At 41.4% G+C, this 26,183-nt stretch overlaps 1 protein-coding gene across 3 annotated transcripts in view; it reads right to left on the bottom strand.

Annotated features, from left to right (window-relative positions):
- Positions 1-2,235: 2,235 nt before the first annotated feature.
- The window catches only part of STX17 (syntaxin 17), a 70,670-nt gene continuing 46,722 nt past the window's right edge, over positions 2,236-26,183 (bottom strand). For all 3 annotated transcript variants that reach the window (XM_083188168.1, XM_083188167.1, XM_083188170.1), the window contains 5 exons: positions 13,836-14,046; positions 10,405-10,502; positions 9,256-9,306; positions 6,155-6,241; positions 2,236-3,686 (listed from right to left, as the gene is read on the bottom strand). In XM_083188168.1, coding sequence (XP_083044294.1) covers positions 3,450-3,686; positions 6,155-6,241; positions 9,256-9,306; positions 10,405-10,502; positions 13,836-14,046 — 684 coding nt within the window. In that variant the 3' untranslated portion in view covers positions 2,236-3,449. The remainder of the gene's footprint in view (positions 3,687-6,154; positions 6,242-9,255; positions 9,307-10,404; positions 10,503-13,835; positions 14,047-26,183) is intronic.

Below are 26,183 nucleotides of genomic sequence, written 5' to 3'. Positions count from 1 at the left end.
CATTTAAGATTACCAGTACTTTAAACTGGTCTGCAGTGGGAAAGCAGCATTAAACAAGGTAAAGTTTTGTTCTTTTTGTTGTGACTGAGGATTCTGGACAAGTTATATAGTGGAAGCACCATTACAAATAAAAAGGTGCCTTTGTGAAAATAAAGGAGCTGAATCTCTGGGGCTAAATGTAATAGTCTCATCTTAATGGTAAAACCAGGTTGTTTTTGCCTTGCAAAGGATTGCTGCTTTCAAAAAAATGGGGTGGACTTGCACAAAAGGTGGCTATCACATTTAGCCTCTGCTGTTGTATAATCTGTAAAATGAACACAATCTAAACAGGCAGCAGCTTTTTTTATTGCTTGAATATATCTATTTTAATACAGTTCAAGCATTTTTTTGTCAGCAAGAATCAAGCAGGGATGTACTGTAGTTCAAGCAGGGATTTTGTAAGTCTGTATCAGTGGAATGTTGATTGTATTAAACCAATTGTGTAGAGATGAGAACAGATGTACCGATAAAGGTATAGCACTTGTACACAAGTGCTAGATATGTTAGTTTAAAGGATCTTTTCCAGGATCTGTAATAAATATTTGATACAGAAACCAAATTAATTATTGTTGAATTTTGAAAAATAATAGGTGGGTTTTTTAGGCTTATATTCTTAACTCTTCAATGTAGATGTTGACACTGGTGTTTTGTAGGTACCATTTAATTAAGCTGCTAGATGAGGACCTGTGAGGGGTCTATTGCTCAAATTAGATGTACTTGTCTCTTTGCTTAGTTTTTCACAGGGGCCTCCCACTTCTCTTTCTACTCTGGTTAGAGCCTGTTCTCTGAAGGGAGTAGTACACACCGTTGTAGGAAATGTTCAGTTTCTTGGCAATTTCTTGCATGGAATAGCCTTCATTTCGAAGAACAAGAATAGACTATAGAGTTTCACATGAAAGTTCTCTTTTTCTCATTTTGAGAGTATAATTGATCCCACAAATGTGATGCTCCAGATACTTAACTAGCTAAAAAGGCTAGTTTTATAGACTATCTAACAAGCAAACCCAAAGTGGACTCTATACACCTACAGATGTAGCAGGCTTCATTCTTGGCTGGCGCCTGCCAGATCCCTTTCACTGGCGAGCGCTGGCGATAGGGACTGGTGCGCACGTGCGTCCCAGTAACACAGCGGCTGGGCAGCGTCTCCCTGCCCATCTCCGCTTCAGGGAGATGCTGCCCAGATCGGGGCGGCGAGGGGGACCGGCGGCAGGCTCCGTTGCCACGGGGCGTGCGAGTGATAGAATCACCAGCCCCTGCTACATATGTAGCCTACTATATCTGTATATAGATATAAAAACCAGACATTTGCAGCTAGTATAGTCATTTACCACATTAACAATGTATACAGTGTATTTTTGATTAATTTAATGTTATCTTCATTGAAAATAACAAACAGCGCTTTTCTTTCAAAAATAAGGACACTTCTAAGTGTCACTATTGTAAAGCGCAACAGAATCTGCTGCGCTATATAAGAAACTGTAAATAAATAAATAAGTGTCCCCAAACTTTTGAACAGTAGTGTATATTACAAATCTTGGAAAAGGAAACCAAAGAACTTCTGATTGTTCAGATGTTCTCTAATTTGGTACGCTCAAAATGTGTTCACAGAAACTTTATGGAACCCCTGTCTCAGAGATCAACCATCACTGGCAGATACAGTACCATGTATTATAATAATAGTGCTATATCAAGCAATGTGGAATGCAATTTCAAGATTAAATATAATAGTTGGCCATAAAAACAATGTTTATAAAAGGCCACCTTCCTCACAACATATAATATCAATGTGAAGTCCCGTTCCTAGCATACCGCCAATGGTGGAGGTGTCTATATGGCAAATGAACAAGTTCCAGAATAGCTGATTTTCCCTATGAGGTTATACTTACCACAGTGAACAGCTAGAGGTGATTATCCTGGTTAGGACACATAGCAGCACGTAATCTTCAGTTAATGCGGAGATGGTGAAAGTCGTCTTATTCTTCATGTGTTTTATGTTTATGGGACTAACTATAATATTTTAGTGGCTGCTTGGCACTCAGGGCAGCGCCCAATTTGTACCACAGTATATCCCCCCTTATATTGTGTGATTAGCTTTCCTTTGAAATACTTGATTCTGCCACTACCATTAACACTCATGGAAATCCTTAATATGCACTATGTAAAAACAGCAGTACACATTAACCATTTTCAGCCATGGTTCATCAAATTTAGTATATTCATTAAGTTCTTTAATACATTAACTATTACATACAATATCAAATAATAATATTATTATAAGCGGGAGCACCCCAATGAAACATGAAAGGAGCAAAAGTTACTCACATAAAAACCCATATTGCGCAGAATTGGTAATAATATACAATTAAATAGTTAATTTCCCAATGGTAACAATATAACTCAGTAATGTCCACGCTCACCCTTGTTGTGATTGAGTCACACCTGCGTACATATAGCGATTGAGACCAGCTGGACAGTTCCTAATAAACCTCACTAATCTGGAAAATTAGCAAACAATGAGAACAAGCTATGAACATATTGATGCAATACACACAGTTCCACAGCTTTAAAACGGGGACTCTTAGTAAGATAGCTGTGCCCTATTTATAATCAGAATTCCTGGATCCAGAAAGTCCTGATAAAATCTCTGAAGGCGGCTTAACCCTTTGAGTGCCAACATCTCTGAGAGATGTCCAAAATATTCTCATAAAATGCCAGTGTCACTCACATTTGTTATATCAATTTAAAAAAGTTACTTAAAATAAGATTATTTTTCTTTTAGAAGATAAACATTACAGGTCATTATGATGAATAAAAATGTTTGCCTGGCAATTTAGACATCTATTTTGAGAAATTCACTTGGCACTCAAAGGATTAATGATCATTTATCCATGTCTGAAATCATATCATTGAGATAGGAGTTCTAAAATAATTAAACATCGAATCTCTAGTCTAGACTGATGCATTTCATCTCAAGAAGTAGATTTCCTTAAAGAACACTAGTGATGGCTTGAAACATTTGGTCCCATCACCAAACCAATGGAACTCATGTAACAGAGAAAAAAAACCCACATTCATTTAAAAAAGTATTTTGTGAAATTAGTGGTGAAAATCCCAAATCAATAGTTGATTCCTGATTCTTTTAGTTATAGCCACTATAAAAACTTTTCAATATACTGGCTGCAAGTTCTACTACAGACTGGCTGTATTTAAATTATACAGCATTTTATACACATTTAAAAATGAATATTTTACACAGTTGATGAGGTTTATTTCAACTGTATGTTGGGTGCATAAAAAAGGAATTATTATTAGCAGGCAGTCAAAAAGTTTCAAAGCCACAGCACTTATTTTTTAACAAATATTTTTAAAACAATTTGCAACATTTCTTGTTAAACTGTAAAATATTCCCATCAAGTGTTTTTTTTATCTTCTTGTGAAGAGTCTTCTGTAATGGCGAGCTGCTCTTTTCCTAGGATTTCCTTTTTTCTTTGCAAAATCTTTCCTCCTGTGAATCCTAGAAGTCCTCCACCAATAGCAGCTGCAATCCCAGCCACTTTGAAACCTGCCATCAGGCCTATAGGACCTCCAACGATTCCACCGATGAGAGCACCCGCTGCAGGAAGCATCGATAGCTTATATTTTAAAGCCTTGTGATAAAAAAAAAAAAAAGATTTCATACAAAAATACAGACACAAAAAAGCACAGTTAACTGAAGTGATTATAGAATTGCATATTTCAAATAAAGAAATGTTATTTAACAAACATATTTTAAATATATGTAAAAGAACACTCTGACCTATGTTCCTAAAATGTAAGACATGCAAACTTAGGAATTACATTTGATCATAGGGGACTTATCTTTTAAAGCATCCAGCTGCAGGTAAATCCCTGTAAGCACTGAACAGCTTAATTGTAAAATTAAATGAGTTTGTGATGACTCTGTTGATGTAAGGTAATATAACTTCCAGAGCCTCTGCATATGGCTATAGTACTATATGGATGATTTACAATCAGAAAAATGCTTCCTTGCAAAGTTGCAGCGGTACTTGTATAATATCTGGGCGCCCGATTTTTTTCATCCTATCGTATCGCATGCAATATAGTGGCATACAATTCATGTGATGCAATTTTAAATTGTAAAGACCCAATTTTTAATTGTATAGTCACCCATGGGTGATTTCATACCCCCACTATCCAACTACGCATGGAGTTCATTTTATATAGTGTGGCGAGCGCAGCGAGCCACTGAGCCCGAAGCGTGGCGAGCCCCGCGGATTACTTTACATGTATTCTGCATCCCCTCGCGGGGCTCGCTACGCTTCGGGCTCGGTGGCTCGCCACACTATATAAAATCAACTCCATGCATAGTTGGATAGTGGGGGTGTGAAATCACCCATGGGTGACTATATAATTAAAAATCTGGTCTTTACAATGAAAAATCGCATCGCATCGCATGCCTTAAGTAGTGGCATGCAATGATAAAATCGGGCGCCCAGATAATACACAAGTACCGTTGCAGCATATTCACTATGCAAAATGTGTTCATGTAAAGCATACATGGGTGCCTCCATAAAATTCCTTTGCAGCTACATTTTGCAGAATGCAGGTACAGTTCCACCTACAAACATTTTTGCCCCATACTGTCCCTGGTGCTTTTATGCCAATCCTTTAACACCGAATACAACTCCCAAATATATGCTGGTGGGAGTCGAACCCATGACCTAATTTCTGTCAGTCAGTAACCATTACACCATCCATATTGCCCCCTAAAGTGTATCTGCAGCCTTAGACACCATCATATCCTGAACAAATGCAGTAACAAAAACAGCCGGTACTTGTGTATTATCACGGCGCCCATCGCATACCACTAAATAAGGTATGTGATGGCATGCGATTTTTCCCCTCAAAACGGAAAAATGTTCAATTAAATATCGCATCGCATGCCAGCAAATGGCATGCAATTTTTTATTGTACAAGCACCCTGATGGGTGCATACAATGTTAAATTCCCCCCCCCCCCCCCCCCCCATTGTCAACGCGACCCCCACTCACTATGAACGTCAACCCGAAGCGTGGAGAGCCCGCGAGGGGTGGTGGTACGCGTCCTCCGACCTTTTCATACTCCCACTATCCACGTCAGCGTGGAGTTGAATTTAGATAGCGAGAAGCAAGCCCTGCGAGGGGACGTGGAATACGAGCCTGAAACGTGGCCAGCACAGCGAGCCCCTCGAGGGGACGCGGAATACATGTGAAGTCATCCGCGTCCACGCTTTGGGCTCCACGCCGACGTGGATAGTGGGGGTATGAAAATGTCGGAGGACGCATACCGCTGCGATCGCTATGCTTCGGGTTGGCGTTGATAGTGGGGGTGGCGTTGACAATGGTGGGTACATTTAACATTGAAAGCACCCATTAGGGTGCTTGTACAATTAAAAATCGGATCACATCACATGCGGTTATATCACATGCGATGCGATGTACTAAGATGAACATCGTGGGCGCTGTGATAATACACAAGTACCAAACAGCCTGATCACAAGGCAAAAGCACTAACTGTATATGGCATTCCAGCTGCTTTTGAACTACACATCCCAGCATGCCCTGCATCAGTTTTAGCATGGCCAAATAGCAAAACTGTAGCAGGGCATGCTGGGATGTGTTGTTCAACAACAGCTGGAGTGCCAAAGGTTAGCCCCCACTGGTATAGGGTGATTACACACTATGACAGAATTCAGTCTGTTGAATACAACAACCTGAACAGAGACGCATGCCTTAATAAAAGCATGATGTAAGAAAAGCACTAGTGTATTGCCAACATTTGGCAGAATGTTGATTTAAAACTAAACAAAATAAAAATAAAGCTAAGGAACCTGTTAGCTGCATGCAAAGTGCAAGATGTCTATTTCTTAGTACTTAAAGAATGAATGTGATAGCACATCACAGCAGAGATTGATTTCTTCTTTACTACGCCCTCCTTCCTACCCATGTGTCATTCCTTTCTTATTTCCTTAATTGCTGTTTCCCTCAGCATTAAAGACGGAAGATCAATTGGGTTAATACAGAAGATTGCTAGCAGGCACAGTACCATTGATTCAACAGCAGGAGCACATCCCTACCTTCCCCAGGTTTTTGGTTCCCTCTTCAACATTCACAGCAGCAGTGTTGACATGGTCTTCAATGCTGTCAATCTTCTCCTGCTGAGCCTGGATGCAAAGGAATTATGAGTGAGATTTCCTGCTGTGAAGCAGCAGAAAGCCAATACACACTATTTAATTTTTGTAATCAGGGACCCTGCAGCAGCTTTCATCTGTAGCACTGTGTAGCTGCACAGTTGCTAATGGCAGTTCACTAATAGCACCTGATAAACAGTGCTGGAAGGAGAAAGAAATTAAAGTTAAAGATTTAACTATTAGGCCTCTGTCTTCCTTCTAAGATCTTGCTTCCACCATATTAAAGCAATCAACTTGTTTTGAAGCAGGAGTAATGTTCAACTACAGAGGGAGAAACGCTAAATGAAAAATGTATTTTAGCAATGATGTTAGGGAACATATTTTAGTCTATGATTTTATTTGTACATTAAGGAGAAATGTGGACTAAAAATAGGAATGGCACTGGTGGACCTGCCATCCACCTTGATATGCATCACTGCTGGGCCACACAGGATATTATTTTACATTGCATCATTATTATTATTATTATTATTATTATTATTATTATTATTATTATTATTATTATTAGATAATGAAACAAGCTAAATGGGGGACACAAGGACTCAGATGCCTTGAAAGTGATAAAATGGAGAGTGGTAAACCACCAATCAGCCCCTAACTGTCATTTGTCATACATACACACAGGAAATAGTAGAAGGGGAATGCATTGGATAAAAGGCAGCAATTTGTAGCAGAGACTTTGGAGAACAGTAGTGCAAGGTGCACTGTGGGCAATTAAATAGAACTAACGTTATAAGAACCAGTCCAGTCCTCCTCTACCTTTAGGATTAAATAAAGCGATAAATAGCTAGATATTTTAAGAGAAAAAGGTAAAAAATGAAAGTGCTAGGAGTTTGAACTTTCTAAAGATTATATACATCTAGGCACGTTTCGGGTGTCGATTCGATTAGGGGTGAGGTTTTCCATACTGTAATTGCTGCTATATACTACTTTACCTGCATATTTTTGCTTTCAGCCCCGTAGCGCTGTGTTCAAAACACAGGGTGAGATTAGGATGCAAGGGGCAAAGACTTCAAGCTGGACAAATGACATGTTACTTAAGTGGTGGATGTATGTCAGATTAATGTTTCTTAATACCAGCTCTAAAGCTGTGTACACACGGGGGCGATTGGGGCTGAAATCGCTGGAAATATGGTTGCAGACGACCATATTGCCAGTGATGGGAGTGTGCCCCAGCGATAAATCGCCGGGTGCGCGCTCCCGTTTTCAGCCCCATTGTAATCGCTGGTCGCAGGAACATGCTCCTGCGACCAGCTGATTACCTCTGCGGCACCGCCGGCAGAGGTTCCCTTTCATCAGCGACCATCTCTGGTCGCTGATGAAAAGGAGAAACTGAGCAATATATTGCTCAGCCATATATGGCTGAACAATATATCTCCCCCGTGTGTACGGGGCTTTAGATGTCCTATGTAACTATATTAGATAAGCATTTACTTTCAGAACATTTATAACATTTCTACCATGCTTTCCTTTTTATTACTTGCAAATGCCCTGTCCTTTCTAACTGTCACTTTTGAGGTTGCCAGGAAGGGAAAGTTCGAGGTTCGCCTGGCCCTACTTCTACTACTGTGCAGTGGTGGATTTCCCATGCCTGGGTGCCACCTGCTGTGAGGGGGTGGGGGGCAGGCGCAGCAGGCTCCCTTACATAAAAACCCTGGTAGGCTGCTAGTCACCTGTGGCCAGGTGTTTTTTTTTTTTTTTATATTACTACTCATTTGTTTAATTTGCAAGTGGAAGAAGGCTGGTGGTCTGGAAGCATCAGAACCGATCAGACATGCAGGGAACGTAGAAGGCAGTGATGTTAAGAGGGTGACCAATGATGTTGTGCGGGCAGCCTGACCCCCTAGATTCACCGCTAGCGGTCTGCACTCAGTGCTCTGTTATGGCTACATAGTGCTGAATGTGTGGGAAACCAGTCTCCCCCTGTTTTACCTTTATAATGTACAATTAAATCGATTTATTCTGAAATAGCACAAAAATAAACCCATACCGGTCTTAAAACCTATTTGGAAAAAAAAAATCACTTCAGGGAACACAAGAGATGCACATACCGAAGTGGCATATCTAAGCTACATGCAAATGAATTTATTTCTGAAAGGGAGGGGAATACATGATCAGGTTGCTCTATAGCCATTTATAATCTCTTGTCTAGAGATTTTTTTCTTCTGCTTCCTTCTGTTCAATGACCTGACTGCTTTTGTACTTGATAAGAAAAAGGCCTCTGTTTATTGAAAGGAATAGGCTACACACAGGAAAAATCAATACATTGTAAGTGTAACTTTCTCTCGCAGTGAATTGTTTCACCTGAATGTGAGCAACATATGGAGGCTGGCAAGATACAACAAGATATGTGGGATTAAAGCAGTGTTGGTATCTTTTTGTGTTTTTTCTTTCGTATTCGTTACGTTTTAAGATTTTGTTTAAATGTATACCATTCACATAATGTAAATGTAAATTATAATTTAAAAGAAAACATGTTGATATAATAGTTATTTAGATTTCCTGATGTTATGTTAAGTGGTTTATATATAATACAATTACAGTTATTTCACCCCATCCTCCTTACTGCATTGTAATTATATGCCTGCATTGCTCATATTAATAAATGTGTAGCTAATGTGATAAAGCATATGTTATAACAATTATATTATCTGACCTATGTGAGACTGACATGTAAAGACATTAGATTACAGCTTATTAGCAAATGTAATTCCCAATTTCTTCATAATGACAGGGAAGATTTCATTTATTTACATCTCCATCAACAAATATATATATATATAGTATATGTCACAATTTCAACTGAAAGTTGATCAACGCACCTGTATTCAATATTTGCCATAAGCCTTCCTTTATTGATTTTTTTTTTTAAATAAAATAATTTCTAAATATATTATGTAACTAGGAATTTTAGGTAAACTGTATTTATAATGGAGGAATATTGGTTTATTAATTAAAGCATGAGAAGCATTGAACAAAATACTTACATGTACTAGATGAGAAAAGTCATTTACAATTTCATTCAAGCCAAGTAAATCCTGGTGGGTGAAAAGTAAATTGAGATTTGATAGAATAAAATGCAGAATTAAATTCCAAAAACAGTTTTTCTAGTTAAACATTTAAATGTACCAAAATATATACCAATATATGAACTACAGTATGCATGTTTTCTAAATAATAAACTGAGTGGGTATCTCAGCAAAACGAGTTAAGCAGCTTTATATGGACCACAGCACCCTAGAATCCCTAGAGGCACCTTTTACAACCAGGATTCGGGACAAGAGAGCATTTTTTGTACAGTGTAAAGACACCTACAGCCATTGGAATTGCGAGGACACCTTGCTAAGGAGTAGATGTAGGAATCATTCACGAGACAGGTAATACAAGCTCTCCCTAAACTTACTTTCCTGAATGGACAAAATTACTATTGCACATATAGAATACTAGTTACCAGCCTGTCAAAATGATGGAACAATGCAATAGTAAGGTCATTGCTTTGTCAAGCACCATCTTCAATCCCCTCAGATGAGGAGCAGCCTTTTATAGTATATGATTGTTGCAACCTTGGGGGACAGGATCCTCTCAAAGCTTATTAACTTGGGGATCATTTACAGCTGGTACCAAAAGAACCTATTGATCATCATTTCCAAACTGGAAATATCATTTTTAAAATGTCTTCTAATTGTTTTATGCATGTTTTTTTTTTTTAATTAATGAAATGTAAAACTTTTTTTTAGCTCAAGCGGCATCTCTCTTATCACAGCTATAAAACAACATTTTACAGAGCTATCTATCTAGCTTCTACCTACAGCTTTGTATTCCCTATTTATGTACATGGTTTATGCGAGCATAGCACAGGTGGATGACGCGCTCCCAATACTGGTTGATTTATTTCTGCTAAATGGTAAATAATACACAGCATGCATACAATTAATGAGCTACTCTTTAATTGTTTTTAAACTGTATTTAAAAAAACAGACCAGTCAAATAGCATAACTATGGGTTTCTTGTGTCCGCGAATCCTGCAGTTTCCACATTTCGAATCCCTGTTTCGAACGGTTAATGGTCACTTCACCAGTCGGTTATTTAAAACATATAGGCATATTTCTTTACATTAAATACATTTTTAAATTTACCTTTTCCAGTGTATTCCATGATTCTGAGGCATTCTGTTCTTGAATTTGTAGGTGGTGTGACTGTATCTGTCTTTCGGAATCATTTACACTAAAAGAATCTAAACAGAGTTTTAAAATATGTGTACTGAATTAAGAAAATGTACAATGATGAAAATAAAATGTTAGCAACCCCACCTCAAATTCTCAAAAATTCTATTAACATTGTTGAATGTGTAATTAAATGCTTGCTAGATGCGGTCGGAGGAAAATGTGGCGCATACAAGATGCAATTCATGAAAGCTATTACAAGTTCAGTGCAGACTATTTCGCCAGTGAAAGACTGGGACTTGCAGTTCTCTGACCAGTCACTCTGTAATACAGATAAGGGTCTGACATCAGCTGCCATCCCTCCCCATGGCCAGGCTCGCCTTCATTTTAAGTCGGCACTCCTAGAAACCGCTGGGGTGCCTCCTACAAAGCCCTTCATCTGCCAATCAACTTGCGAACAGCCAGCGATGGCTAGCTACTCTATAGCTTACTCTGCATTAACACACATCATGTTTATATATAATGTGGTATGACCAGCTGTGTGTGTCCTTGTTCAGTGTGGTGTAATCCTGTGTATCCGCTGGTGCAATGTAGTGTAACACTTGTGTGCTGTTGCGGTGATAGTTATGCATGTGCCCAGTTAAAAACTATTATTTTTTTAATATGCTATTTTTATACAGTATATCTGCACATATAATTGTGTGTTTTTCTGTGGAGAAGAGAAAAGTTTTACATAAAAAAGGTCAACATGGCTATATGGCTACATTTCAGTATTGAATAATTACTTAGTACTGTAGAACCTCTTGTGGTTTTTATATGTATTTATTGTGCATTTACTGTGTTAGTATTATAACATTTTAATTTTATCTTTAAGTTCCATTTTTTTTTTCTTAATGAGGTTTCTTTAGGAGATAAGCCACCAGTGAGTAGCATTTAGAGTTTTTGGGAATTTTGGATAAGGGAGATATGTACTTACATAAATTTTGAGCTTCGTGACAAAGGCTGTGAATACTTATGTACATGTGATTTCTTACTTTTTCCACGTTGTCATTATGGGGTATTGTGTGTGTAGAAGGTACTTGTGTACTAGCACGGCGCCCATCGCATCGCAGACCATATCGCATGCGATGCGATATCGGCCGATGTTCTACAATGTCATACAATTTTATAATTGTATGGCATTGTATATGGCATACAATGCCATACAATGCAATGAGATGCGATTATAAATTGTATCAGCACCCTAATGGGTGCTTACAATGCTTAAATGCACCCCCACGCCACCCCCCCAAGTATAAACGTGAACCCGAAGCGTGTCGAGCGCAGCGAGCCCGCGTGGGGCGGTGGTACGCGTCCTACGACCTTTTCATACCCCCACTATCCATGTCGGTGCGGAGTTGATTTTATAAAGTGTGGCGAGCGCAGCGAGCCCAAAGCATGGTGAGCGGGCGCGGATACCTTCACAGGTATCCGCGTCCCCTCGCGGGCTTCACAGGTGTCCGCGTGCGCTCGCCAGACTTTATAAAATCAACTCCACGCCGACGTGGATAGTGGGGGTATGAAAAGGTCGTAGGACGCGGGCTCGCTGCGCCCGCCACGCTTCGGGTTCACGTTTATACTTGGGGGGTTGCGTGGGGGTGCATTTAAGCATTAGGGTGCTTATACAATTTAATATCGTATATGGGTCAAAATCGCATCGCATGCCATCGGATGTATGGCATGCGATGCGATAAAAAAAAAAAATCGGGTGACTAATTATCGTGGGCGCCGTGCTAGTACACAAGTACTGTGTAGAATTTTGAGGGAAAAAGTGAATTTATTAAATTTTGGAATAAGGCTGTAACATAGCAAAATGTGGAAAAAGTGAAGCGCTGTGAATACTTTCCAGATGCACTGGAATTGGCTTGTAACTGGACTGGGCTGGAAACAACCTGTAGCAGGACCATACTGGAACGGCTTGTAACATATATGCTTCTCATTGACTGTCTGTTCCCAGACCGTCCGTTCTGTACTATGAGATGCACGCTCCCGCGCATCTCATCGTACGGTACAAAAAGTATGTGCTGCACATACTTTTTGTACTAGCTAGTTATCGAATCGCATTGCATGCACATTGCATGCACAAGGCATGCAATGCGATGCGATGTGTACTATATAAGTCCCTAACGGATCCGTTAAACGGACCATGTATGGGCAGCTTAAGGCCACCCCTGTTATCAGTAAATCGGACAGCAGTAGGTACTGTGCGAACATGCTGGGGAGATCAGGGCCTGTGAACGCAGCTCACACTGAAAAACATTGGCAGTCGCTGGGGAGTCCTCTTAAAAGTGACATCTGTGGATTGGGTGGAGCTCAGAGTTCTGCTAAACATCCATTTGCACAAGTGCTAGGGAATTTGCCATGCGAGGGGGGAGGCGGGTGGCGCTTGGTGGACTCATAAGGCTGCAAAATATGCAGATTTGCGAGTTAACCAGAATAAGGTTCACTGTACCAATACTATACCAGAATCCATTGTCCTATATCTGCCCTTTGTGAACATTGTAGGTACAGTATCTCTTAAAATCTGGGTGCTTTGTCTAATTAATTGCTATAAGTTCATAATAAATGGTGTCAATGTATTATTTCTTATATCCATTAACTTCTGGTTACGTTTCTCTATATACAAGTTCTGAAGCGGACTTTAATATTAATATCATGGAATTATTAAAGTACATTTCTCCATCTTTCTGTATATAACCAACTAAAATGGTCCTGTGTATATGATCCAGGAAAGGTTTTATAGAGACTCTTGACAACAATGGCCTATCTCCAGTATAATGGATGCAGTGTGATCACACGCTGCCCCCATATGTTCAGTACTTACCTCTCTGGAGCCCCAGGGGAAAGTTAAGATGCAACCAATCAGATTTTACTTCTTATTAATTTAGCACCTTCTACAAGATAATAGGTAGAATCTAATTGGATACTATAAGCAACATCCCATCTTCAATAGAACTCCCATTTAGTAAATTTACCCACATTGCCTGCAGCTGCAATGGTGCAAAATAACTAGCAAAATAGTGCTACAACCATTTCTCTGGAGTTTTGTGCATACGCAGTAGGGAAAGTGGCCTGCGCTAGAGTCTACTAGTACTTACAAAACCTTAGCTGCCAAACCGCCAATTCTAGCGAGGAGGCAGCCTGGACAGAGACTGAACACAGGCCCTGTCCTCTTTTTATATGCCCTGGTTAACAAATATATTATATTACCAGGAATATTAATAATTATGATTATTGCTAACAGTTACATTTTATGCAGCAAAGTTGTGCCATGCCCTTTATCAATTTATATTATTTAAAACTTAATATTTGTAAAATAAAAAAACTATAAAATGATAAAATTTAAAATAAGTGAATGATTTAACCTTTTTCTTTTGTAGTATTCTGTATTTCAGGAAAACTTTCTTCATGTGAGTTTAAGTCTTCAATGGATTTTGAGTGAAGTTCCAAAAAATCATTTATTGAAGCTAAAGCCATTTCTTTTACTGGTTGTAATACTGTTCTCAACAAATGTATATCTTCTGTCTTCACTTTCAGCAATAGTGTTTCCATCTCTTTAACATTGGCTCGAAGTTGCTAAGAAAATCAAAACAACTGTCAAATTATATGAAATATTTTGTTTTAAATCAACTTGATAAACACTTCCACTTAACATACATAAATATTTGTTTCGAAGTACTCCTCAATGACAGTCTTATGCTGCTGACAGTCTTAAGGCCCCCTTACATTATGCGATTTGGGCACGATTTTGCCCGATTCCGATGAATCGGGCCGTGAAATCGTCCCAAATCGCATATGGAGACATCCCCTCCGACCCGATGCGCGGCCCCGTGCGCATCGGATCGGAGACGGGAGGTCGGACGGGCTGCACATAAGATTTGTTAAATCTTATGTGCTCCCCGGAGCCGTGCTCCCCCACAACAGGGGACCTACCAGAGTCAGGCACAGGGAGCCGGGCAGCATCAGCAGGAGCAGGGGGGGGGGGGGGGGGGGGCGGCGCAGAGTACCCAGGGAGCCGGTCAGGAGAAGACGCTGCAGCAGCACTTCCAAAAAAAAAAAAGCCCATACAAACGCATAGGAAGCCATTGATTGGCTGAGACCTCTCTCAGCCAATCAGCGATTGGCTGAGACCTCTCTCAGCCAATCGCTGATTGGCTGAGAGAGGTCTCAGCCAATCGCTGATTGGCTGAGAGAGGTCTCAGCCAATCAATGGCTTACTATGCATTTGTATGGAGTTTTTCATTTTTTGGAAGTGCTCTGCTGCTCGTGCCACTCGTGCTGCTGCTGCATCGTCTTCTCCTGCCCGGCTCCCTGGTACTCTGCGCCGCCAACCCCCCCCCTGCTTCCTGCCCAGCGGCTTCTTGCGCGGCTCCCTGCGCCCCCTCCACCCCCGCCCGCTCTCTGGTAGCGGGCATATCCCCGCTGCTGTCCCCCGCTCCCATTGTCCCTGCAGCACCCCGGGAGTGGCATGTGATAAATCGCATGCGATCTATCACATGCAAAACTTGGCACATGAAGTGCCATCGCATGTGATCCCTCCCGGGGAGCTGCTGGGACAATCGGGTCCGACTTGTCGTTATGACAAGTCGGACAAATGTAAGGGGGCCTTTATGCTGCTTTCCCACTGCAGACCAGTTTAAAGTACTGGTAATCTTAAATGGTATTTAAAACGGTATTAGAATTCCCACTGCAGCAGATTACCGTTTTAAATACCATTTAAGTACCATTCCCATTGCAGTGAACCGTGTAAAATGTAGAGTGCCTAACCCCCCCCCCCAGTGTAAAGAGTGCCTAATCCCTCCCCCCCCAAGTGTAAAGAGTGCCTAACCCCCCCGTACCTGCCCTGTGCCCCCACCTCCCCTCCCCTTGTACTTACCTGCACGGGGATGCAGGGTCCAGGCAGTCCCAGTGCCTGATGAGAACTAGTAGTTCTCACTTTGCGCATATGTAATGAGTGCACGTGCATAATAATGAGCCGCTCATTACATATGCGCATATGTAATGAGCGGCTCATTATTATCCACGTGCACTCATTACACATGCGCAAAGTGAGAACTACTAGTTCTCATCAGGCACTGGGACTGCCTGGAGGCTAAATAACGTTTAAGAGGCATTCCCACGGCCTCTTAAACGTTATTTTAACGTGTAGGACTCTGCTTTAAAAACGGGTTGAAATACCATTTAACTTTAAACGGTATTTCAACTCTGGCACTTTCCCACTGCAGCCTTAAAACTGTAAATTGCACTGAAAATCGGCAATTTACCATTTTTTAGCTGCAGTGGGAAAGGGGCATAATCTGGCTTAAAATACTGTAACACAACAAAGGTTTTTTTTCCTCACAGAAGAGAGCATTAGAGTCATTATATACATTAGGATTTTACCAAACCTTTACTTTACATGTAGTACATTAATGCATGTGAAATGGATTACGCTGCATTGAAAACATTTAAGTACGGTATTAGAACCTTCAGAAGGAGTTGTTGAGGTAAAATCAATAAGGAAACCATTTATCCTTATTCCAGTGCTGTTTTTATGTATTACTTTAATGACTGCAATGTATAATAGAGATGGACTGTTACCCATCTGAAATTATAGGGGATAATCGGATTGCATAGGGTGGGATCCTTTCAGCAGCCGGTGTCCTTTTCCCCGTTACCCGTGTACGTGTAAATATGGATGCCATTATTTGCTAGGAAATATCATTCCGTTTTCCGTTCAGCTTCCATGCAGGCTATAATACCGCCTGGTGATTCTGTGAGGAGATCTGGAAAACTAAAATGCTAGCTCTCAAGGACTGGAGTTGGCTACCCCAGTTCTAGAAGACTCTAGATAGTATCTGACTGGTTGCCCATAGCAACATTCTATGTGAAATTGAACTCCCATTTTAGTAAGTTTCCACCACAAACTCCGTTCTTGTCAATGAGATTGTAATAATCGTATCAAACAAATGGAATCATTAACATGGTTATTTTGGATCAGTGATGTTGCATCTAATTGCTAGAATTCTCTTCAATTTTTATGGTTAGGCTGTGTACACACGGGGGGCGATTTTGTCTAATATCGCAGGTAATATGGTCGCTGAGCAGAGATATATCCCCCAGTGTGTACGAGGCTTTACTTTTCCAACACAAATGTTTCTTTTCACGGTCTGGATTTTTTCTGTTCCTCTCTCCCGTAAGGTTTAATAAAAAGGGCACATTCACGTATTTTCTGTATATGGGGCAGATGTATTAAGCCTTAACAAGCGATAAATGCAAGGGTGATAAGGAGAGGTAAACGTCCAGCCAATCACATCCTAACTGCCATGTTACAGGCTGTGTTTGAAAAAAGTCAGTAAGGAGCTGATTGGCTGGATATTTATCTCTCTTTATCACCCTTGCATTTATCTCTTGTTCAGGCTTAATACATCTGCCCCTTGTATCTTACAGTAGATCATATAATAATGTGCAGAGGAGTATTCTGTGTGTTAGCACATTGTTATATCTCCTGGAGGTAAAATAGTTTTTCCTGCATAATGGACTTGTGTTTGTGTTGTATTTTACAATAGGCTATAGATAGGTATTGAAATTGTTGACACGCTGTTATGGCTCCTGTTCTGGAGGTATACTTGTGTTCTTATTGATATTGCAGTTATCTATTCTCTTACAGGGGAAGATGTATTAAACCTTAACATGAGATAAACTGTCATGTTATAGGCCATGTTTGAAATGTCAGTTGGGAGCTGATTGGCTGGACATTGATCTCTTCTTTTTTTTAATGCTTAATACATTGAAGGTGTTACATATTGTGTGCGGAGCAGTCTTTCCAGGCAAGAAACTTAGCAAAGCGTGATATTCTAACATGAAGGACAGATGGCAGAGGTAACTCGCAAACTGTAAAACATGAGTAGTACAGTAAGTCAGGATCATGACACATGGGGCGTGTAAGCAATATCGGACCGGACCGGACGCGTACATGGCACATATCACTAATATCTGACCGGAGTAGTGTACGTGTCACTAATATTTGACAGGACTAAAAATTGTGTCACTTGTTACTGTTATATGACCCAGACTAGATTGTGCACTGAACATGTCGTGTGATAAATATTTGACCAGTCTTTTTAGCCTAGATTGTGCCCATTTTCATCACACAAAGCAGGCAGTTTGTTTGAGCTTCAGAAGCAGCTTTGGAAGGCACATAAAAACAAATCTTAAGCTAGCCATACACTACTCTGATGTATCACTGCAGGGTATGGCCATCCGGCCCCCCTTGATCCCAGGCTGTAGGATCGCATGCTGTCCTTTCACATGCAATGTATCCCATGTGATCTTTGTACCCCAGTGTCCAGGAAGGGGGGGGGGTTCCAATCCCATCCGATGCGCACTGGACCACACATTGGATCGGATGTAAATCTGATTGGCCACAGGTTTTAGAATTGGCAGCACAGATTTGCCTATCACATTGACCATAATATTTGTTCTGAATGACCAACCTGAGGCATACCTGAAAGAGCCCCGCAGCACACCAGAGTACCTATGCACACAGTCTGGGGACCACTGGTATAGGCTAACCAGTATCTAGCCTATCCCAATATTCAGTGAAACTTTTTTTTTTATATATATATATTGAGTCTTGCTGGTACTTTTTTCAAGGTTTTGCCAGTAATGTCAATGAAATCACAATAATGTTGACAGTTTATTAGTTTATTCATAACACATTTCAAAGTGAATATCTGATACAAGAAAGGTTATAGTACAATATCCGACAAATAATTATTGTAATGGTATTTTTTAATATGCTTATCATGATAGCAAATACAGGTAATTAGCTTTTGCAAATAAAAACGCTAACATTTCTAATTATACAAGCATGGATTAAAAGTAGAGTGCCTGTGAATATATTTGTCTAAAACCTGTGGCTAATGCCTGAAGTAAATATTGACTCAAGGTTTCCTAATGCATTTACAAACATCTAATTTGAAAGAACAGTGTGCACAGAAGAACATCTACTATCACAATAATTAATCTGATTTCTTTGTAAACAAACAGAGCAGAAGTCCGTTGGCAAACATTTAAATAGCTTACAGCAAGCATAGAATACGTGCAGTACTTCTTATCAGTGCCTATGGTTATTAAATACATTCGAAGTCCACATTTACTAGAATGACAAAACTATTGTTTTTAGCAAATTTGCCAGTACAATTTGTTAAAATAGTGTATATATCATTGATACAGCTAGCTATATGTTCCAATGTGGTACTTATGTATTATCTGGGCTCCCATGTTAAATGGACCCCATTTTTTCATACCCCTACTATCCAACTACGCATGGAGTTGATTTTATATAGTGTGGCGAGCGCAGCGAGCCACCGTGCCCGTAACGTGGCAAACACAGCGAGCCCCGTGAGGGGACGCGGTCTCATAAGAAAAACGGGAGCCCAGATATTACATAAGTACCCAAAATCATTGTTAAGGGATGCGTTTGGGATCCCAAAAGTCAGAATACCGACAACAGGAACCATACGGTCAGAACCTGACAGATTCTGGCAGTAAGTAAGTGGGGTAGGGTTAGCCACTAGAGGAGGGATACGGTTAGGCTACAGGAACAGTGGAGGTTGGAGTTAGGCTGTGGGAGCTGAAGGACAGGGGAAGGCTGCGGGAGGGGATGATCAGGGTTGAGGGGATTGTTAGGTTTATTCTTATTTTTGCTTGTATTAGGCATTGGAAAATGATCTCCTCAGTATACCTCCCTCCCACTAATTGAAGAGACTGTCCCACTGGGGCTGGGGGGTGCGATGATGCAGTTGGGGGAGCCGAAGAACACAGCTAGATGCCTTGCGGGTGAGATCCAAGGGCACCCTTCCGAAATGACAAAAACAGAGGTTACAACTCTCAGCCATGCCCTATCCATCTGAGGCTTCACCACATGAGGGACTTCACAAGTTGGGAGGTATGCCTCAGTAATGTAGACCATTTGTATTATTAATTAATTAATTAATTATAAATGCAAGATGGTATTCACCAATCCTAGTTACAAAGCTATGGACTCCTTTTCATGGTAACCTCAGCAAGCTGCCTTGGATAGAGTGTGATTCTAAATACTGGGCGCTAACCAAACAGCAAGAATGGGAAAGCATGCAAGAGTTTTGTGGGTGTGTAATGGGAGTGTCACAGACGTGAAGCCATATTTCCACCCAAAGTAGGATCTGGGGTGTGCATGGCCAAGATTAAAATTTACATTTAAATGTAATACTATACTTTTGTTCCCTCCCTGCCTGGCAGCAGTCCAGACACTTCTTGAGAGATCAGAACAAGAAAGAGTAGGGGCAAAATGTAACAGGGTGCGATTGATTCTCTAGACATGTGCGATTTTTGGTAAAAAATGGCCAAACATGCACACGTAATAGGGTGTAAATTATGGTCAAAATCTCACTTGTTGCTGCAAAAAATCGTATATTTTGACATGGTGATTTTTTACACTTTAATTCGCATCCAGATGTTTTCTCATTATAAAGTATACAACTCACAAATGTGACAGGATGCGATTTTTGGTAAAAGTTACCAAGAATCACCCAAAAAATAGACCTGGTTCTGACAAGCGAATTTGACAGAACCATGAGATCTGTGCATGGGTTCAGTCTTAAAAAATGTGTAAAAGTTCAAATAAAAAACGAATGGTGTGGGGAGACCTGCTGGGACTTTTAATTCACCTGTAAAAGCAACGTTTTTTTTTTTTTTTTACAAATATAATCAGCCCGGTTTTTGTCTCCCGTATATTTGGAATCAGGACTGGCTCAATGAGCCTGAGACTTGTTATGCTCAGGAGGGGCATATACAGAGGACCCCCCTACGCTTTTTGTCCACCGTATTTTTGGAACCAGGACCGGCTCAATGAGCCTGAGGCTTGTTATGCTCAGGAGGGGGGACCCCATGCCTTTTTTTTTTTTACTAAATATTGCACACTTTCATGTTTAAAAGATCGCACATTTTCATTATTAAAAACCACAATTTTTCCTTACTAAAAAAAAAAACAAAAAAACAACCCCATTACATTTGTGAGTTTTTCCCAAAATATCCAATTTTTTAGCATGCGATTTAGTGCAATATTTTCACATGATTAAAAATCGCACCCTGCTACATTTCGCCCTAGGTGTCTTAACGATTGTGCACAGATCTGGGCACTTTTTTGCAATCCTTGAGAGCTGAAGAGGGGTTTGCCATGAGCCCATGGGGCAGATGGTATATGGTCATTAGGTCAACACCTATTAGGTCGACCATTAAAAGGTCAACATGGCTTAGGCTGACATGCCTAAGGTTAGCATGGTTGGAAGGTCGACAGTCAAAATGTTCTTAGCGAACATGTGCCGACAGGCGATATTTCATGCCCTACCATCATCCACTAGGGCATGGAGGGAGAATAAAATAGTGTCGAGTGTAGTGAGCCATTCGAGGGGCCTTGGTACACTTGCCATGTCCATGTCCACCATATTGAAAAAAATATATAAAAACATGTCAACCTAATCATATAGGGGAGCAACACCAACTGCCAGTTAGTCAGTTTGGAACGACAGTCGTGGTAGTTGCTGTGCCTCCCCTTTTTTTATTTTGAACTGCATGGCAACCTCCCACTGGTCAGGAGCTGACTAGCTAATATGTTGTCACCTCCAACTTATCACAACTTTTTTACTTCAGTAGCCTTAATACATCTGCCTCTATGATCCCTAACCCATAAGGCCAAACCCCTTTATGACAGCATACCATCCTTGATTATTAGCTGTTTCTGTCGTTTTCCATCCACACACAGCTGCTCTGAGGCAATTTATTCTCACAGTGCCAAGGTGTGATGTCTTGCTCACAGTGAGGCCACACATCCGTTCTTCTAGCTGTATCAGGGGGGAGGGAGTCAGTCATAGGCACGGGGAAGAATTCACAGCTCCAGAGCTGCATTTGCCTTTTTAAATAATTGTTTTACAGCATTGCACCGGTTTTATGATACTGATCCTGATTCAGAAGTGGATGTTCTTGCGATTTATTTTTCTATCTTTTGTCATACACCATTGCGATTATACATTAATATGGGCAGAAGCTAAACATGAGTGCAAGGCCTACTTTGGTCTTGTCATTTCTGCCCGGTAGAGAATTATTCCTGAAGGAAAGTTTCTATCGTTGCAAACTGGGTGATGGTGCAGAATGTACATGCCTCTATAGATAGACAGATCTGTTCTCCTTGGACGCAGAAGGCTCTCCAGTCAGTAACAAGTAATATTGCAAATGTTAATTTATGTATGGCCAGACACACCCGCATTTAGCAGACCACTTCCCGTTACCACCCCCAAACACGGTCTTCTGGTCACTCACTTTTCTGTGAGCTATATAACAATTCACTTTCTGCATGTGTGTACTATGGCCAAGACACATATGTAGTAAGAAAACATTGACAGATTTGCATACAATAGCCGATTTGCGACCGCATCTGTATCAGGACCATTGTGTATTGGAATAAAAAGATTAAGCCAGCTACATTCCAACAAAGTTTTAAGGGGGTATGTTGGAGGTTTTGTTCACTCATATTAACAACTAGTAAGCTAGTCTGCTACCTTCTGTGTTTGTGCACGTAAGAGAAAGAGATGTAGTTTCACTCTTTGCCAGCAGATGGCAGTGTTTTGGAGACTCACAGACACCAGACATATATGTAGATGATGTCTATTGTGTTTTGCTGAGGACATGGCAACTAGAACACCTGAGCCATTACAGATTATATAAGGAGGAACACATTTTTAAGATGATCTTTCTCTATATGGACAATAGGGTTCGGATCATTTGGTCTACAGCATGATGGTCGACAGTCATTAGGTCGACATGTGAAAAGGTCGACAGGTCATTAGTTCGACCGTGTCTAGGTTGACCGTCAAAAGGTCGACATGGTGTTTTTCACTGTTTTTTTTTACCTGAATGTCAACACAGTCGACATGGACACAGTTTAAAGTGCACTGCATCCCCTCGCAAAGCTTCGGACACAAATCCTCCATACGCTCGGCACACGATTTTATTCTCCCACCACGCCCTAGTCGGCTCAAAAACAGTGAAAAACCCCATGTCGACCTTTTGACCGTCGACCTAGTCAATTAGACAAACTAATGACCTTTCAACCTAGACCCATGTCGACCTAATGGTGTCGACCATCATGCTGCAGACCAAATGACCGCATCCCAATGAATACGTATGTGCAAACACTAATTATGTATGTGTATGAATTCTTTATTTTCTAGTAATGAGATGTGTCAGGGAGCTATTTAGAGAGGGTTCAACCACCTCTCACAAAAGTGTACAGCTGTGTATTAAAGGGTGCCGGACTGGATCCGTCGGGATCCCGACAGTTAAAATACTGATGCATGGGTTCCCGATGGCCATCGGCTATTCTCCCTTGTGGGGGTCCAAGACCCCCATAGAGGGAGAATAGAATAGGTGGCGAGCGTAGCCTGCAGTGTGGCAAGCGCAGCGAGCCCGCAAGGGGCTTTGTTGCGCTTGCCAAGCTATCTAAGTCCGGCCAGTCGGGATCCCGACATCGGGATACAGACTGGCGGAACCCTGTACCACACCCGTATGAAACTGGTAAGATCCTCTCTCTCTTTCTGTTCATTTGGATTGGTATAATAACTTCTATCCTGCCTGCTCACCTCACCTCTAATATCTTGCTGGCTCTTGGCCAGCTGAAAGAGATTGAGAATGACAAATCAATTACATGAACAGTATAAGCAATAAAATTGCATATTTATTTGTGGAGAGATATAAAAACCAGACAACATGTAGGATCAAGTCACTTCTGAAACATGTATTGTATTTGCTTTTCCAGGCAATTAAATCCAATTTTTGCAGTGTGTTTGAGAAATGTATCAATCTGTCAAAACATTAACAGACAGGAATATCTGGTTGCCACTGAGTATTGAAAGGATATCAGGATAATGGTAAGAAGTTAACCATTTCCTTTTAAAACTCTGATATCCATCATGAATGGACATACCCAAAAAAGATTTGAAAACAGAGGTTGGTTACTTATAATGAGCAAGTACAAATAATTGCTAGAAATCCTTTTATTGAATAATCATATGAAAGATATAAATTTACCAACTTGGGCAGGTATTCAATGGTTGGAATCGGGAGCGGCAGCAAATCCTGTGTAGGATTCCCTGCACTTTCGCCCCAATTCTCCCTGTAGGGCGATCGCCGGGCAGCCGCCCGTCCGCCCTATTCAACGCGCCAGGGGCTCTCTGCCCCTGGTGGCACATTTTAACCCCCCCACCCCCGGCGAATGCCGCCGGGGAGCTGGGGGATGGCTGCAAGCAGGGAGATGGACCGGACACTGTGGGGGTGAAGGAGGGCTGTCGGGGACACAGGGAGAGCCCCCCAGAGCTGGCAGGGGGCTGTGCTAGGGAGCCGCTACACTCACTGGTCTCGATTGTGCATATGTAATGATCAGGACCAGTGTGCAGTGAATATATGAATATTAATGAGTGGCTCCCGCCCCCTGCTGGCGAATTTGTAAAAAAAAAAAAATTGTTTAAAAAATAAACTAATTTCAAATATATTCATGTGCTGCCCCTTCACAAAAAAAAGAAAAAAAAAAATCGGATTTGGACACCAAAAATAAACATACAAACAAACAAAAAAAAAAAATGCTTTATTTTAAAAGATCACATTCCAGTTCACCTAAAAAAGATGAGGAATGTAAAATGGAAAATCATGGCGAAAGCCGTTCTCCATTTGAGCATTGAATACACTCGGCGAATCCCAGTGAAAACCCCCATTGAAATACACCAGCGACTTGCAGCGAGCATGAAACGGAGAACTGGCCGGCATTCACTGTTCGCTTTCGGCGTACAGTGAACATCGAATTGGGTGAATCATATTTTCAGTGAAAAAAAATTCACCGCAAGGAGTGAGAACAGCCCGACTCGCCGAAAAACCGGTGAATCGGGTGCATTGAATACTGACCTAAGAATCCACAGAAAAAAAACCTTACATAGTCATAGTAAACATACATAACATTGCTTATGTCAGCACAAGTCTGAGGGGTAGATGTGTGAAACAGTGATAAGGGAGGTGAAGAGAGCCAGAGGAGAAGTGGCCCATGGCAACCAATCAGCTGCTCTGTATAAAATCTATATTATACAAATTATACGTGTTACTTCAGTGCTGATGGTTGCCATGGGCCACTTCTCCCTTATCACTTTTTCATACATGGGATACGGTCATTGGGTCTACAACAACTAGGTTGATAAGCATTAGATCGACAGACAGCAAGGTTGACATGGGTCTAGGTCATCATGGGTCGAAGTCGACAGGTCATTAGGTCGACACAAGCATTAGGTCGACATGGGAGGTTTTCACTGGTTTTTGAGCAGACAGGTGGTATTTCATGCCCTACCATCCACTAGGGCAGTGGTTCCCAACCCTGGTCCTCAAGTACCCCCAACAGTGCATGTTTTGCAGGTCTCCACACAAAATCATAAGTGAAATAATTAGCTCCACCTGTGCATCTTTCCAAATGTGCCTGAATAATGAGTGCACCTGCCGGGTGACCTGGAAAATGTGCACTGTTGGGGGTACTTGAGGACCAGGGTTGGGAACCACTGCACTTGGGAGTGGTGGGAGAATAAAATTGTCTGCCGAGCATAGCGAGACACTGCGCCCGAAGTATGGCGAGCGAAGTGAGCGATGTCGTGCACTTGAAACGGTGTCCATGTCGACATTCGGTAAAAAAAAAAAAAAAAAGGAGTGAAAAGCCCCATGTCGACCTTTTGACTGTCAATCTTGCCCACCTAATGCTTTTGTCGACCTAATGTCCTGTCGACCTAGTTGTTGTAGACCAAACGATCCCAACCCTTCATACATCTACCACTCGATCACTTCTCAGATATTTTTTTTCTGTCAAATGGGCGTTCCTGGGTGTTAACTGAATGGCACATGTTTAAGTTGGTATTTGGCTAGAGTTGTGCCTAGGGTTGACACCTCAATCATCATGGATTCCTGGAGATTTCGGTGACTCACACTAATGCGCTCCCGTGAAAGTAAAGTAAAAATGGGCAGGTCTATTTAAAAAGGGTGAGAGGGAGAACCAGTCTGTAACAGGCATCTTCTACATCCTAATTTACCACACCCCCACTCACATTGGGATAACTCTGCCCCTGGCCCCCTTACAGTAAAAAGATGTGAACATTTTAATATCCATGCTTCCAAGCCGCTGCGTCTTCTCAGGGCTGCGTCTTCTGCTCTTGCTCTCCCCCTCCCCCTGCCGCTCAGGGCTGCTGTGGCTCGCGAGCGTCAGGTGCGGAGGCAGGCGCATCCGGGGACGGGGGACGCAGTATGGGCCACTGGGGAGAAGATGGAGGGCTGGAGGCTTTTTCAGATACCCAGAATCCGGGAGACTGGAGAAGCCTCCTTGAGGGTTGCCACCCAAAACATGAGAATCCCGGAAATCCTGGAGAGGTGGCAACCCTAGATGTGCCCCATTTCCTATGTGTGTCAAGCAGATGCATTCAGCATATCGGTGGTCAGCATGACTGCCTTCAGAAGACCGGCACCAGCCCCATGATAGATACAGATGCCGGTGCTATTTTTGGACACATCTCTTGCACATAGATTGGTATAGAGATTACTATTCTGGTCAATGTAACCATTATACTATTCCTATAGAATAGAAGGCTTTTTCTCTGACAGCCATATTCAATTCT

This window comes from Crinia signifera, chromosome 5 (assembly GCF_055691185.1).
Source record: "Crinia signifera chromosome 5, ASM5569118v1, whole genome shotgun sequence".
In the NCBI taxonomy this organism is placed as follows: Eukaryota; Metazoa; Chordata; class Amphibia; order Anura; family Myobatrachidae; genus Crinia; species Crinia signifera.
This window is presented reverse-complemented; position numbering and strand designations above follow the sequence as displayed.